The sequence below is a fragment of the Ranitomeya variabilis genome, chromosome 3 (genome assembly GCF_051348905.1).
Source record: "Ranitomeya variabilis isolate aRanVar5 chromosome 3, aRanVar5.hap1, whole genome shotgun sequence".
Classification (NCBI taxonomy): Eukaryota; Metazoa; Chordata; class Amphibia; order Anura; family Dendrobatidae; genus Ranitomeya; species Ranitomeya variabilis.
The window spans coordinates 545,724,339-545,739,069 of NC_135234.1; the positions used below are offsets into that span (position 1 = coordinate 545,724,339).

General features: G+C 38.5%; 1 protein-coding gene across 22 annotated transcripts in view; it reads right to left on the reverse strand.

Moving 5' to 3' along the window:
• Positions 1-777: 777 nt before the first annotated feature.
• MBNL2 (muscleblind like splicing regulator 2) overlaps positions 778-14,731 on the reverse strand; it is a 257,792-nt gene continuing 243,838 nt past the window's right edge. For all 22 annotated transcript variants that reach the window (XM_077297132.1, XM_077297136.1, XM_077297148.1 and 19 more), the window contains one exon: positions 778-4,426. In XM_077297132.1, coding sequence (XP_077153247.1) covers positions 4,299-4,426 — 128 coding nt within the window. In that variant the 3' untranslated portion in view covers positions 778-4,298. The remainder of the gene's footprint in view (positions 4,427-14,731) is intronic.

The following is a 14,731-nucleotide window of genomic DNA, read 5'->3' on the forward strand; positions in this document are numbered from 1 at the left end:
GGTGAATCAAGCTTACAAAAAACAACGCCCTATGATGTAGTGATGTCACCAGCTACAGACTCCTAGACAGGTAAAAAATATGTGTCTCTTATCTTATGCTTTTCGGGGGATAATGTTCTCCTTCCACAGAGTCCCTGACCGACCGTCACGCTGATTAATCATAGCAACACGGATTTGAGCCTTAAATCTTCATCAAGCATAGTGTGGTGAAAACTATGGCTATTCACTGGCTTCCAATCTTAGGATGTTCCCCTAACTGGAGTTATCAAACTCTCGGACTGTAGCAGTATTCTGCGAACTTGCACCTTCGCATTTAATCACAGACAAATGAGAACGATCCACTAGTAGCGATTCCAAGGACGTCTCTCAATATGGAGAGGGACCGGTCACCTATACATCTTCAGGTCGGTCTTGCTGCTCACTATTTGATTTTGTATTGGCACTTACGAGCATAGCTTTAGTTTTACATACTTCATTTAGTCTATTCAGCATGTGGGTAGGTTGTGTTACTAGAATATGCTGCTTTTGTCCACTGATCAGTTGTATATATTCAAGTGGGAGTGTTGGTGATTATACATATTTCACATTTTAAAAGTACATTTCAAATAGGGGTCTTGGAATAAGCAGAATTAGTAAAAGATGAGGTACCCTAGACCACAGAGACTTAAGGGAAACAGTTTGAAAAACTTCATATTTCCACACTTTTCAAGGCTGAATAGTGCAAATATCAAACTCTGGTTGTCATCTCCATACAGGAAAAATGTAAACAAGAAAAACTCCTGCACCAAAATAATTTATTAAACTTTGCAATATTTTACATCCCCATACAAAGAGAAGACCTTGAAGTAGGACAGTGCAGATGCAAAATGTCGCCTTTTCTTCTTATCTTGCGCATGTAGCCACCTCATAATGAAGCATCTGTCACAGGGGATTTTGGTGCTGGTCTTGGTTTCATGTCATATAAAATAGAAATTCGTTGTCTTCAACATTCCTTACGCATTTTGTCCTTAAGAGGTTCTGCAGCGGTGTGAATGACTTAAAGAGCATCCGTGCTATATATAAAGATTGAGGTGAATCGACAAGAGATAATAAAAGGTAACTATTGCTTAGAAATGTAATATATTCATATATTTTATTGACTGGATTATAATTAGATGGCAGTTGGTTTCTATGCTACGAAATACTTAAAGAGGGTGTATAAGATTCGGAAAAACATGGCAACCCTTGCCAAGAAGTGGTGGCGTTCTTGTCCACAGCTGTCCCTTTTATAGCCACACACGGCCCATGGACACGGTTTATGGATGAATGTATAGCAACCATGTTTTTCTAATCTCATTCAATCCCTCTAAGAAAGTATATGGTCACTGTGCAAGAAGTGAGTTGTCATTTTTTTCATGACAACTTCACATCCATCTTGCTAATATTTACAAAAAAATTGTGGCAGATAAAATCGGGTTTCTATACGGAATGGCACAATTTTGATGCATTTTCTTGTAAAGATAGTTTCAGATACGTTTCTTATAATATATGTAGCCTAATGCAAAGAACATTGTCTGTAACAACCATTGAATGTTGTTTTTAAAAAGCTTCAGGTATCTGCTAACTACAATCTGATCAGAAAATGTAAATGTGTTGATTTTCTTTGCATTAGTTTTTTATGTATTTAACACAACCATATTATTTGTCTTATAATTTATAAGGACTGTTTATACTGAAATTGTTTCATCTACATTTTAAGTGCATTTTTGAATCAGTTTTGCAATCTGAACAGGACTGAAACAAATCAAAACTGTCTCTCTCGAAAACATGAGATTTTTCTTGAATTGGAAGTGCATGGAGTGTGGTTTGGACAACAATACATACTCTCAAAAGATGCTAGTGTGAACTCACCCTATTGCTGCTGTCCATAGAGCTTGCTGTACCTTTAACAGAAGCATTACATAACTTATGCTTTGTTTAAGAGGCTACTTTAATTAGAGGACATTACAAAAACAAAAATACAAAAAAACACAAATATGTCATCCAAAAGTAAATTTTCTTTAAAAAATAATAAAATATAGGTATAAGTAAAAATGTAATGACAGGCCAGCCATTTGCTTCCTTACAATTTAAGACCCCACTTGGAGAGAACAGATATGCTATATAAGGATGAGTATGGCGCTGTAACCTACAAGTGGTTGGCGAAGAAAATATTTTGCGTGAAAAATGTACATTCTTGATATGACTGCAGTAAATATTTCGGTGGAACTTGTTATGTTTAAAACAATTTCTAATATCAGCGAACTGATTTTGGTACAAGCTCTATTTGTCACTGCAGGGGCATTTGGATTGGAACATTGGTCTAGCATATATCAGAAATGGAACTTTCTGTAGTTTATATAAATGCGGCAGGCTATATTTGGTTAAATGGCTGAAACGACAAAATAAAGATCATGGCTGGTCATGGATCCAGAAATTAATAATAATAATAAAAATATCAGTATAGATTAGAGCATAAACTTGTCTAGAGCGCCTTTCGTCTTTGAAGACTCGGTAATATAAGCAATATTAAAATACTCTCTTTTAAGTGGATTTTGATGTAGTTCTGCTGAGTAATCAGACCTGCTTCTTTGATATAAGAGCAGAAATTAAACATTGTACATTTATTAACAAAATAAAATAAAAATAAAGGCAGAGTCTTTTCCTGATTACCGATTATAGAATTACAGCGCCTTCTTTTTTAGAAAAGGCTGCCCACATTAAAAATAGCTTACATTCAACTCTTGAAATTCTCTTAAAATACTGCAATCACTAATATTGTCTTTTTTTTACAATAGAGAAAAAAAATAACATATTTCTAACACTTAAGTTTACTATTCATGTATAACAGCTGTTCTGTTTTCATATCCATAAATCAGCAACAACATACTTTGTGTGACAAATGTGCAACACAGAAACATGAAGTATTTGGTACAATAGTGCTTGAAATAAACTTTAACTAAATTACATATTAATTGTACAGACTTTACCATGTAGATCAACAGCCTACCGTAAAAGTAAACATCAAAAATCTGTTTTTTTACTTTTTCCATAGTTTTTCTTTTTTTCCTGTTTTCAATATTTCTCATATATGCAACAACTCTTCATAACTCTTCAGACATAAAATATGCGTTAAACACAATTTTCTTTAATTCTTGTGCTGTAATCCTGTTACAACTCTCTAAATCCAATTAGAAAAATGTATAACACTATAGACCCTGCAGTCAATCTTTTTTTCCTAGGAATCTTCCCCACTGCCTGCTGTAGTCGGATGATGCAGCATTGAAGGCCTGTAATGCATTGCTCTGCAGTGTTTTGCAGGCCTCTCGAGTACTGAACAGGGTCGAAATAAAACTCTTACTACATTTATAAAAATGTAATATGTTCTATAGATTAGAGTCACCTTTATGTTGTGACTGACTGATATATATATTTATACATATACTTTTGTACATTCGATTATCTAAGAAAACTCCTCCGATGCCTTGTCAACCTGTAATAACCTGGTACCCAACCTGCTATATTCCTTAACCTTGTACTTGTTGGTAACTGGGAGGTTGGCAGCAGTCGTATACTTTTTGCGTTTGTTGTACTGTGGTGAAATTTAGGCACTTCTGCAAAGTCTTGGTTAAAAAAATGTTATGTGATCACAACTAAAATAAAGGTGTTCAAGACTTTCTTGTGTATGACAGTCATACTGTGCAAATGATCACTTTTTTGTCCTTTTTGCTTTGAATTCACATCTATCCGAACACAAGAATGTTTTAGCTTCTCTATCGTACACTGGGTGTGAGGCCGGTTTATATGCTTTGACTTTGTGCTTTAAAATAAGCCTTAGTTTCCACATTTGAGAGAGTGCTTTATCTTCTTGGTCTTCTCTACAAAGGGGAAGTTCCTCAAATCCTATAGTAATGGCTAAAATATTCTCTAATCGACCACTCATATTCACAATCTAATATTATAGTTTAGCCACCGGAACACAAAAATATTGGTAATTTTTAAACTTTTTCGCATACTCTGTACAATATACAATAGGACAGGGGGCTAAACCCTTGGTTTTGGATGTGATACAGGATAAGACAGTATTATCAAGTGGGAGCCAGGTATACAAAATATTAAAAAGTAAACTTTACCCACTAACATCACAGCTGGTATCAGGTAGTTAACTATTTAGGTTGGAATATATTACGCATACCATATATATTATCAATTTAGAATATAGCAGCACTAGCTTTCTAAGAGTTTGTAGTTTGTCCATAAAGAGAACAAGATCCTTTTGTTTAGCATGCAGTTTGTGGCAACTCTATAGAGGAGGAGACTGGATAGTATGTACAATATGAATGCTTTGCTATCTTCTGGAAATCTTCTTGATGCTCTAGCCCGCTCTTGGTTATTATTTCAGTATGATCTGGTAAAAGGAAGATACGTTATAAGTTAGTTCTTAAATTTTGGTTAAAGCAAAAATTTAAACGTACAATTTGTCTAAGTTTGCAGAAATTAATTTTCTTTGAATTATTCCACGCTGACGTAGAACAATAGTTGAAGGTAGACTTTAGGTAAAGTCACGGGCCATGGAAACCTCAGAATTGTTACTGTACAACTAGCCTTTAAGACAGTGATAACAAAAACATGAGAATACTACTGACTGACAGGTCTCAGGGATTCCTCAGAAGTATCGCTGATGAATGGAGGAGCTGAATTCAAGTTATTTAGTTTTGTCTAATAAAATGGTAGCTGAGGATTCGCATAATGCAAGTTCTGTAGGAAATATTATGAAACCCATAAATGGAAAACATATCAAGATTTCCAATGACGTATTGAAGCAAGATTGACAGTTTATCATGAGAATAAACACATATTAATCCACTTAAGTATAACATTATAACATCAATGTAATACAATACAAATGTGTATACTTGTATATAGTATAACAATTTACCAGCGTACTTCAAAAATCATTTTCAAATGAAGGCTAACTTAAGTAAAATTCCAGAAGCGTTAATGTAACCTTCGTTATAAGAATATCACTAAAGGCATCTTTTAATGGGGCTTCTTAACTGAATGTAAGGACCTGGCATGAAAATTGGTCTTGTGTTTGTAAAATGCTGATTTGTAATAAATTGATCTAAAATGAATACAAGTTTAGTAGCTCTAACGTATGCTTTACGTTGGCCATGCATTTTAGAAAATAGTCTGTTCACCCAACATATTTATGGTTCGATGGTCCAATTGTGTAACTTGTGTTTCTCTACATCTCATAGCAAATGTTGGGGAAATAAGGACTGGGCGTTTTGGATTTAGAAATGCCTATTCTTCTGTTCTCACTGGAGATAAGAACCCTTTGGCAGTTGCATTTCATTGAAAACAAAAATGCATGTTCAGCTGTGTATAGAGCAGTGAGGAACAGCTGTTGGCTGAACAAGTGAGTTTATGGACAGCTTTAGTTAAATAGTGACCAGTTTTTGCTCCTATTTTGTTCCCACTACTTCCCTTAATATTCTGTTTTGTTTCATTTTTTTTTTTTTTTTTTAAATCAATCATATTGTTCCAGAGATATGTCTTTTCCAAGGGTCTGGTGCTCACAGGATTTCCTGGGGGCATGTCTTTAGGGTGCTCTGTATTTTTACCCTGTGAGCCATGCTCCCTTGAAAAAGACTAAATAGCACTAAATAAAAAGATCCATATCTCTGGAACAGTATGGCAATTTAAAAACAAACAAAAAAAGAAACAGAAAATGGATCAATGAGGAGAGCATAAAATAAGAGCAAAACTTGGTCACTTTTGACCTGGTGTTCCACTCATTACAAATCATTGCTCGAGCTGTTGTAGACAGCACGTTCAGTATACAAGCGTCGTAACTCATACACATGGAGAAGCAGTGAGGTGCATGGCAGGGCTAATAAGTGGAAACAACTCTCCTCATGTAATCCTATATAATCAAGATGGCAGTCATGACAATGCTGACTATTATTCATACACCATGAAGTACAATGTTATGAGGCTATCGTGTCTCACAGTGTCAAGCAACCATAGACAGAGTATGGTAATCATATTTACATCCTATCTTCCATCGACCCATAGGAAACAATACAATACAATAAGATTATTCAGACATGAGACTTCTCTAATGAGATCTTTCTCACCCAGTAGAGAATGCAAGCACAGAAATTAAACAGCAGAATGCCTTGAAGACAAAGGGGGTTGAAAGCACATATAAAGCAGAGGCTTGTTAGCAAGTATTGAAAATGATTTATGTTTTCATTGAGATGTGTGTGTGACATTTATGTGAGGCATGATGAAAAGTTGTAGTCTTTGTAGCTCGTCATAGACCTAAGTGTAGGCTGACAGGTCCCATTCCGGTCTAGAACTACTAATATAGTGGAGGATTTTCAGGGGCATGATTGGAAGCCTGCACACAATACCTGTTATGGTAGCATCATTATGCAAGATGTTAATCACAACTAGGGAGGAAGCGTGATTAGAAGCTCTGATGCAGGACTAGTCCAGGGGAAGGAACTCCCTATGGGACTAGCCCTGCCTCATTAGCATAGGACACTATAGGATAAAAGTACATTTTTTCAAACACTGCAGGGTTAGCAATCCCCATGAAATACTATCAAATAATAGAAATCCACAAGCATATCTGGGCTGTTGGAAACCGTATGTGCACCTGACCGGTTCCCATTAACCTCTGAGTCACTGGGTTATATATCACATCATGCCATTTTTGCCTGATAATTATCCAAGAAGTATTGTTTCTCCATGTGGATTGCTACCTTCCAATAGGTGGCACTAGAGTTCTAGTTCTCTTCCTCCCTGAAGAGACAATTTGCATAATTAGCATTGCCTGATAATTGTAAGCCCAAATTCTGCTGACTCTCTGTTAGGTCTCAGACTGATTGAACACCCATTTTCCTGCAGCCCTGGTTGTGTATTATAGAGCATTTTCTGCTATAGTGCACCATAGAAGCTGTGCTTTACACCAGTTACTAAGAGTATTTTGGGAATATAACATTTTTATATCGAATTAGAACAAAAGGATTTGAATATAATATTTTAACTAAGTTGTTAGCAAAATTGAGACAATAAAATCATGGATTCCAAGAGGAAAACAATAAAATTCCTAATGCCTTGAATGTGACTGTTAAAGAAGGTGCACTATAAAAATCAGCCACGAAATGGAAAGAAATACATGTTATTTCGATTTCACTTAAGAGATTTGTGTAGGAATAAAGGTGAATTCTCAAAGTTTAAATGTAAAACAACCTGTCATTTTAAAGGGAACCTGTCATGTTACCTGTACAGTACTGAATAGTGAAGATTATCAGTGCAGAATGATATGTAGATACATGGGAAAAGATTCAGTATAACTCCAGTGGCATTCCTGGTACTTGCAATTATACAAAGTAGCATTATACACAGGGCAGGTCTACTAGTGATTGACAGATGTCTCTGCATGCACAGTCATACAAAGAAGACTATCAATCACTCAATAGGACTGTCCACGGGGTTCCTACACACGATCATCAGAGATTTCAATGAATAAAGTACAAGCTTTACTGAAACTTTTCCCACAAACGTACAGCTTTGGCAAAAATTAAGAGGCCACTGCAAAATGTTCAGTTTGTCAGATTTTACTCTTTATAGGTATATTTTTGAGTAAAACGTAAATTGTTCTTTTAGTCTATAAACTTCTGACAACATGTCTCCGAATTTCCAAGCAATAATTTTTGACTTGTGACTATCCATCATCCTCTTGATTACATTCCAGAGGTTTTCAGTGGGGTTCAGGTCTGGAGATTGGGCCGCCCATGGCAGGGTTTTGATGTGGTGGTCTCTTAATTTTTGCCAGAGCTGTATATGAGTCTGAGAGCTCTTCCTGCTCTAGAACATCCTGCCTGCAGGTCAGATAACATTTTCAACATGACAGACAGGTTCTCCTTAAATTCTTGCACATGTTGGTAGAATTACAAAAACTATGGGAATTTTATAATTCGATAACGCCAAGCCTCAGACTATGGCTACAGTCACACGGTCAGTATTTTACAACAGTATTTGTAAGCCAAAATCAGAAGTGGAACAATCAGAGGAAAAGTATAATAGAAACACATCACCACCTCTGTATTTTTCACCCACTGCTGATTTTGGTTTACAAATACTGATGGAAAATACTGACCAAATCCTGAACGTGTGAACGTGGCACAAACTGTCTTCTCTTATTAAAGGGAATCTATCACAAGGTTTTTAGTACCTCATCTGAGAGTAGCATAATTTAGGCAAAGAGACTCTGATTCCAACGCTATATCACTTAGTTTACTGGGTGCGACATTTTTTACATAATCTGCGTTCTTAGATATAGCACAGCTCAAAAGTTAACCCCGCCCACGCCCCTGATTAGTAGATTTCTGTGTACATTGTATAAGCTGCTAATCAGTGCTGGGGGTGTGGTTGAACCAGGATGCACAGGGCAGATAGTCCAGCAGTGATAATCTCCTGCTGATAAAACACTCACTGCATTGAAACAACAGCACACAGCCTAATGGGTGATACATTACTGACATCAGAGTTTCAGCCCCTACCTCATTATTCTCTCAGATTACAGAGCAAAAACCTGCTGATAGGATTATTTATTTTGTTTTAATCTGTTCTGTAAATGCACCTGTACTGACTGGGAGTGCAATAGTGAAGAAACTGAGCCAAAAGAACAAAATAGTAGCAGCTATTGTACATTTACAAAAATATAGGAAATAAATTGCCATTATGTTACTGGAGCTGATTATTATACAACTCAATGACAGGTCAATTATAAAGTAATGGAGACCTTAAGGCTACCATACACATGAATCCACCAATATTGACAGATTCGACCTCTGTTCTAATGTTTATGGGGGCTTGGCCAACTAAAGGTGGGGAAAGATGTTGATTGTGCATGTCCGATTTTGGACTACGGATCACATTGTTCTACATTAGATAAGCCACCAGCTGCATTGTCAGAGAATACAAGTGTGCTCGGCCGAACAAGTCAGCTGAGATGGCTGTTGGATGAATGATCGGCTGAAGCATTGTTTGGCTGACAGCCATCTAGTCTGTATGGCCAGCTTTACTTAGAGTCATGAGTCTGCACCATAGAAGCAGTTACTTACTTCTGTTGAAACTTTTGATCCTCCATGTTGTACAAATCTCAAGCTGTGCCTCTTCTAACTCTATATACAATGAGAGTGTTCCATAATTAACAAAATCTACTAACTTAAATAGCATGCCTCTTAAAGGGAACCTGTCACCCCGTTTTTTCAAGATGAGATAAAAATAGCGTTAAATAGGGGCAGAGCTGTGCTTTACATTAGTGTATTTTTTGTGCCTTTATTACCCACCTATGCTGCCGAAATACCTTTGTAAAGTCGCCGTTTTCTGCTGTCACTCACGCTGGTCTGGTCATATGGGCGTGGTGACATCGCTGTTTCTCCCCCAGATCTTGCTCAGCTTTCCGTTGGTGGCGTAGTGGTGTGGGCATGCCCAACAGGCGAATCCACTGCGCAGCTGAAGGAAAAGAGCGCGATCTGCACTATTCAGTGGTTTATCGGTGGGCGCGGCCATCTTCCTGAGGCCGCGCGTGCGCAGATGGTAGTGCTCGGCTTCCCGGGGCTTCAGGAAAATGGCCGCGGGATGCCGCGCGTGCGCAGATGGAGATCGCGGCGGCCATTTTCCTGAAGCCCCGGGAAGCCGAGCACTACCATCTGCGCACGCGCGGCCTCAGGAAGATGGCCGCGCCCACCGATAAACCACTGAATAGCGCAGATCGCGCTCTTTTCCTTCAGCTGCGCAGTGGATTCGCCTGTTGGGCATGCGCACACCACTACGCCACCAACGGAAAGCTGAGCAAGATCTGGGGGAGAAACAGCGATGTCACCACGCCCATATGACCAGACCAGCGTGAGTGACAGCCCAAAACGGCAACTTTACAAAGGTATTTCGGCAGCATAGGTGGGGAATAAAGTCACAAAAAATACACTAATGTAAAGCACAGCTCTGCCCCTATTTAACGCTATTTTTATCTCATCTTGAAAAAACGGGGTGACAGGTTCCCTTTAAGGAGAGTACCATCCAGAAGCAACGTGGCAGATTTATATCTGATTTGGGTGTGAACAAGAGAATTGCTGTCTTCTAAAGGAGGATCAACTAACTGGACCATGTCCTGTAGGTAAGCTCTGAATGAGTTTATATAACTCCCTTCTAGTGGTTATCTACACGGCCATTTAAGTTCTTCAAGTAGCTCCTAAGCAAAAGACTGTCACGTTATTAGAAGCTTTTCAAGCTACCATATATTCAAGTTGCTGTCAGCAAACTATTACTAAGAAAATACTCGCTCTGTAAAGTAGACCTCATAGCAAGCTGAATAAGAAAATAATCTCAAGATATTACACCCTAAGAGAGACTAGTGGCTATTGTTAGGATTTCCAATAATCTTCATCTTTGTAGGGATGTTATTTAGTAAATATCTAAATATCATAATGCTCTTATCTTATCTGATCATAGTTTGAAATTATTGGAGAAAATTGACTATAGTAGTTCTAAAGGGATCTGTGAAAGTGAAACGTAACATCACAGTAGGCTTCTAATATGCAGTCATTGCAAGTTTTAGGCAGGTGTGTAAAAATGCTGCAAAGCAATAATGTTTTCAAAATAGAAGATTTAATAGTTTGCATTTTATAAATTCACAACTACGGTATAATAAAGTGAGTGAAAAAAAGAGAAATCTTAATAAAATCAACATTTGGTGCGACTACTTTTTGGATTCAATTCTATTCTAGGTATACTTGTGCACACAGTTTTTGAAAGAACTTGGTGGGAAGTTTGTTCCAAACATCTTGAAGAACTAACCACAGATCTTCTGTGGATGTGTCTTGTGCAAATCCTTCAGTTTTTTCATGTCATCTTATACAAACTGGATGATATTGAGATTGGGTCTCTGTGGAGGTCATATCATCACTTCCAGGACTCCTTGTTCTTTACACTGAAGATATTTATTAAATACATTGGCTGTATGCTTGGGGTCATTATCATGCTGCTGCATACATTTGGAGACAGTCAAATGTGTCCTTGATGGTATTGCATGGCGGATAAGAATCTTTCTGTATTTCTTAGCACTGACACAAAAAATAGGCAACATTGAGGACCGTAGATGCATTGATCATCCAAGGAAACTTAAGAGAATGTGCACACGTTGAGTAAAATTTCCGCATCTCTTGGCAGGAATAAACGCAGCTGTAAAAAAAAGTGTGGTTTTGCCCTGCATTTTTTGACTGATTTGAGTTAAATGGTGAAAAACACAGGGCAAAAACTCATAGAATAGACATGCTGCACATTATTTTCTGAACCACATCTGCAGGTCAAAAATAAGCAACATGTATATGATCCTTCACGATTCTAATTTACTTTGCTGGCATCAGGATTGCTTCAGGGTTTCTAGAAAATCTGCATGGCAAAAACGCACCAAAAAAGGATAAAATCTGCAATGTGTGCACAACCCTTTACTGCAATAGATGAAAGACACATCATACTTACTTTCCTTAAAAATCAAAAGAGGTCCAGCAGTGCCATCAGCTCAGAACTGTCAGCAACCAATTGCACCTAGCTACAAACCATATACTGTTAGGAGAAGGGTGTCTAAAAGTTATCTTCATGGAAGAGTTGCTGCTAAAAACCATGCCTTCGACATAGAAACAAGGCCACATGACTCAATTATGCATGATAACATATGAACTGGGGAACAGAAAAAATGTCAGCAGGTGCCCTGAATAGATGAGTCAAAATGTGAAATATTTGCCTGTAACACAAGGCAATTTGTTTTCCTGAATGGCAGGAGAGTGGTACAATAATCAGTGTCTGCAGGCATGGCCTCAGTGCTCAGAAATAAAGATTGGCTCCATATTTATTCTGCAGTAGGAAAATTAAACCCAAACATACAAACATTAAGAACTATCTTCAGCGTAAATAACAAGGAGTCCAGGAACTAAGGATATGGCCTCCACAGAGTCCAGATCTCAACATTGAGTGTCTGGGATTACATGAAAAGACAGAAGGATTTGTGCAAGCGTACATGCACAGAAGATCAGTGGTTAGTTCTCCAGGATGTCTGCAACTTACATACTGTGTTTCTTTAAGAACTGTTTGCAAATATATCTAGAAGAATTGATGCTTTAACTGCTATGTCAAAGGCAAAGAATGGTCACACCAAATATTGCTTGGAGATGGATTTATTTTTTGTTCACTCACTTTGCATTCTGTTAATTGATACAAATAAACTATTAATAAGCATTCTTACTTTGCAGTATTTTTCCACACCCGTTTAAAACCTTTGCACAGGACTGTATGCCCACTACTCCTTAATTCCTTTATCACCTTGGGTTTTTCCGTTTGAGTTACCGTGTTTTGCTCCCCTGCTTCCCAGAGCCATAACTTTTTTATTTTAAGTCAATATGGCCATGTGAGGGCTTGTTTTTTGTGGGATGAGTTGTAGCTTTGAAAGACACCATTGGTTTTACCATGTAGTGTATTGGAAAACAGGAAAAAAATTCAAATTGCCGTGAAATTGCAAAAAAAAGTGCAATTCCACATTTTTTTTCCATGTTCACTAAATGCTAAAACTGACTTGCCAATATGATTCTCCAGGTCATTATGGCTTGAAGTATCACCTCTATGCTGAAGACACACAGATCTACCTCTCTGGACCTGATATCACCTCCCTACTAACCAGAATCACACAATGTCTGTTCGTTATTTCATCCTTCTTCTCCACTAGATTTCTAAAACATAATATGGACAAAACAGAATTTGTCATCTTTTCCCCATCTCACTCGACCCCCCCCAACAGACCTATCCATTAAAGTAAATGGCTGCTTACTCTCCCCAGTCCCACAAGCTCCCTGCCTTGGGGTAATCCTTGACTCAGATCTCTCCTTCAAACCACATATCCAAGCCCTCTCCACTTCCTGCCGACTTCAACTCAAAAATATTTCCGGGATCCGTGCATTCCTCAACCAAAAACCTGCAAAAACCCTAGTCTATGCCCTCATCATCTCCCGCCTTGACTACTACAACCTTCTGCTCTGTGGCCTCCCCTCTAACACTGTCGTACCCCTCCAATCTATTCTAACCTCTGCTGCCCAACTAATCCACCTGTCCTCCCCTCTCTCCTCTGTTAATCCCTCTGCACTGGTTCCCCATCACCTAGAGACTCCAGTTCAAAACCCTAACCATGACATACAAAGCCATCCACAACCTGTGTCCTCCATACATCTGTGACAGTCTCCCGGTACTTACCTGCACGCAACCTCCGATACTCACAAGATCTCCTTCTTTACTCCCCTCCTATCTCCTCTTCCCACAATCGCATATAAGATTTCTCCCGCACATCCCCCCTACTCTGGAACTTTCTACCACAACATATCAGACTCTCGCCTACCATGGAAACCTTCAAAAGGAACCTGAAGACCTACCTCTTCCCACAAGTCTACAACTTGCAGTAACCCTCGTTCCACCATACCACTGCCTGACCAACTCTGCATACATCATTGTATCCTCACCCATCCCTTGTAGATTTTGAGCCCTCACAGGCAGGGTTCTCTGTCCTCCTGTAGCAGTCATGACTTGTACTTGTTTTTTATTATGTATACCCCTTTTCACATGTAAAGCGCCATGGAATAAATGTCGCTATAATAATTATTAATAATAATAATAATTACGAGTTCGTAGATACCAAACACGTATAGGTTCTCTTTTTTTTAAGTGGTGAAAAAAAATCCAAAGTTTGTCAAATAAAACCCAAACCACTTGCCAGCGGCTTTTGACATGTTAACAGCCACAGGTGGATCGTGATTCCACCCGTGGCTGTTAGGGGCACATGTCACCTAATGAAATCAGCTGTCATGTGCTGGAGCCCTCATCAAACAGGGTGAGGCGACCTATAAGGTATCTACAGTATATGTCGAAGGTCATAAAGGGGTTAAAGAGAACCTGTCAGCACAATTTGTAATGTAAAGTAAAGACCTTGCTGTAATGGTGCTGTAATACTGATTACAATAATACACTTAATGAATAAATCTGCTTGTTCTTTAATCAGCATTTGAAATATTCTGCTAATTAGATTTTGGTGCATAGGGGCGGGACTGTGCACTGGATCTTCTCCTCCCTGTCTGTGATACCCGGCCCCTCCGGACTGTGAATGATAGATCACTGCTGAGATTTTACACAAAGGAGGCAGGGTATTCACAGACAGGAGGCAGGCAGAGGTGCCGGGATTACCGAAAGGGAGGAGAAAAAACAGGCAGAGGTGCCGGGATCACCGACAGGGAGGAGAAGAAACAACAAAAAGTGCCAGCTGCCGTTCACAACACTATATTCAACCCACTGTTTTACTTTTGGTTACAGCTGTAGCTACACTTGTGTCGGGAGCTCATATAAGTAACTACAATCTGTACACAGCAATGCAGAATATGGTAGGCCTAAATAATCTAATACATCTATGCAAAACATAAAATCCTGGATTATTTGAATTAGTTTTTTCATACGAAAAAATGACATGAGGTAATGATGGCGTGACATGACTGTTGCCAAGTGGCTTTTTCCCCCACTATGCTTTCAATCCAGCTTTCGCATGAATGTCAAAGTCATCAGCTTAAGGCAGAAATGCAACTAAACTGATGGCAGAGTAGGT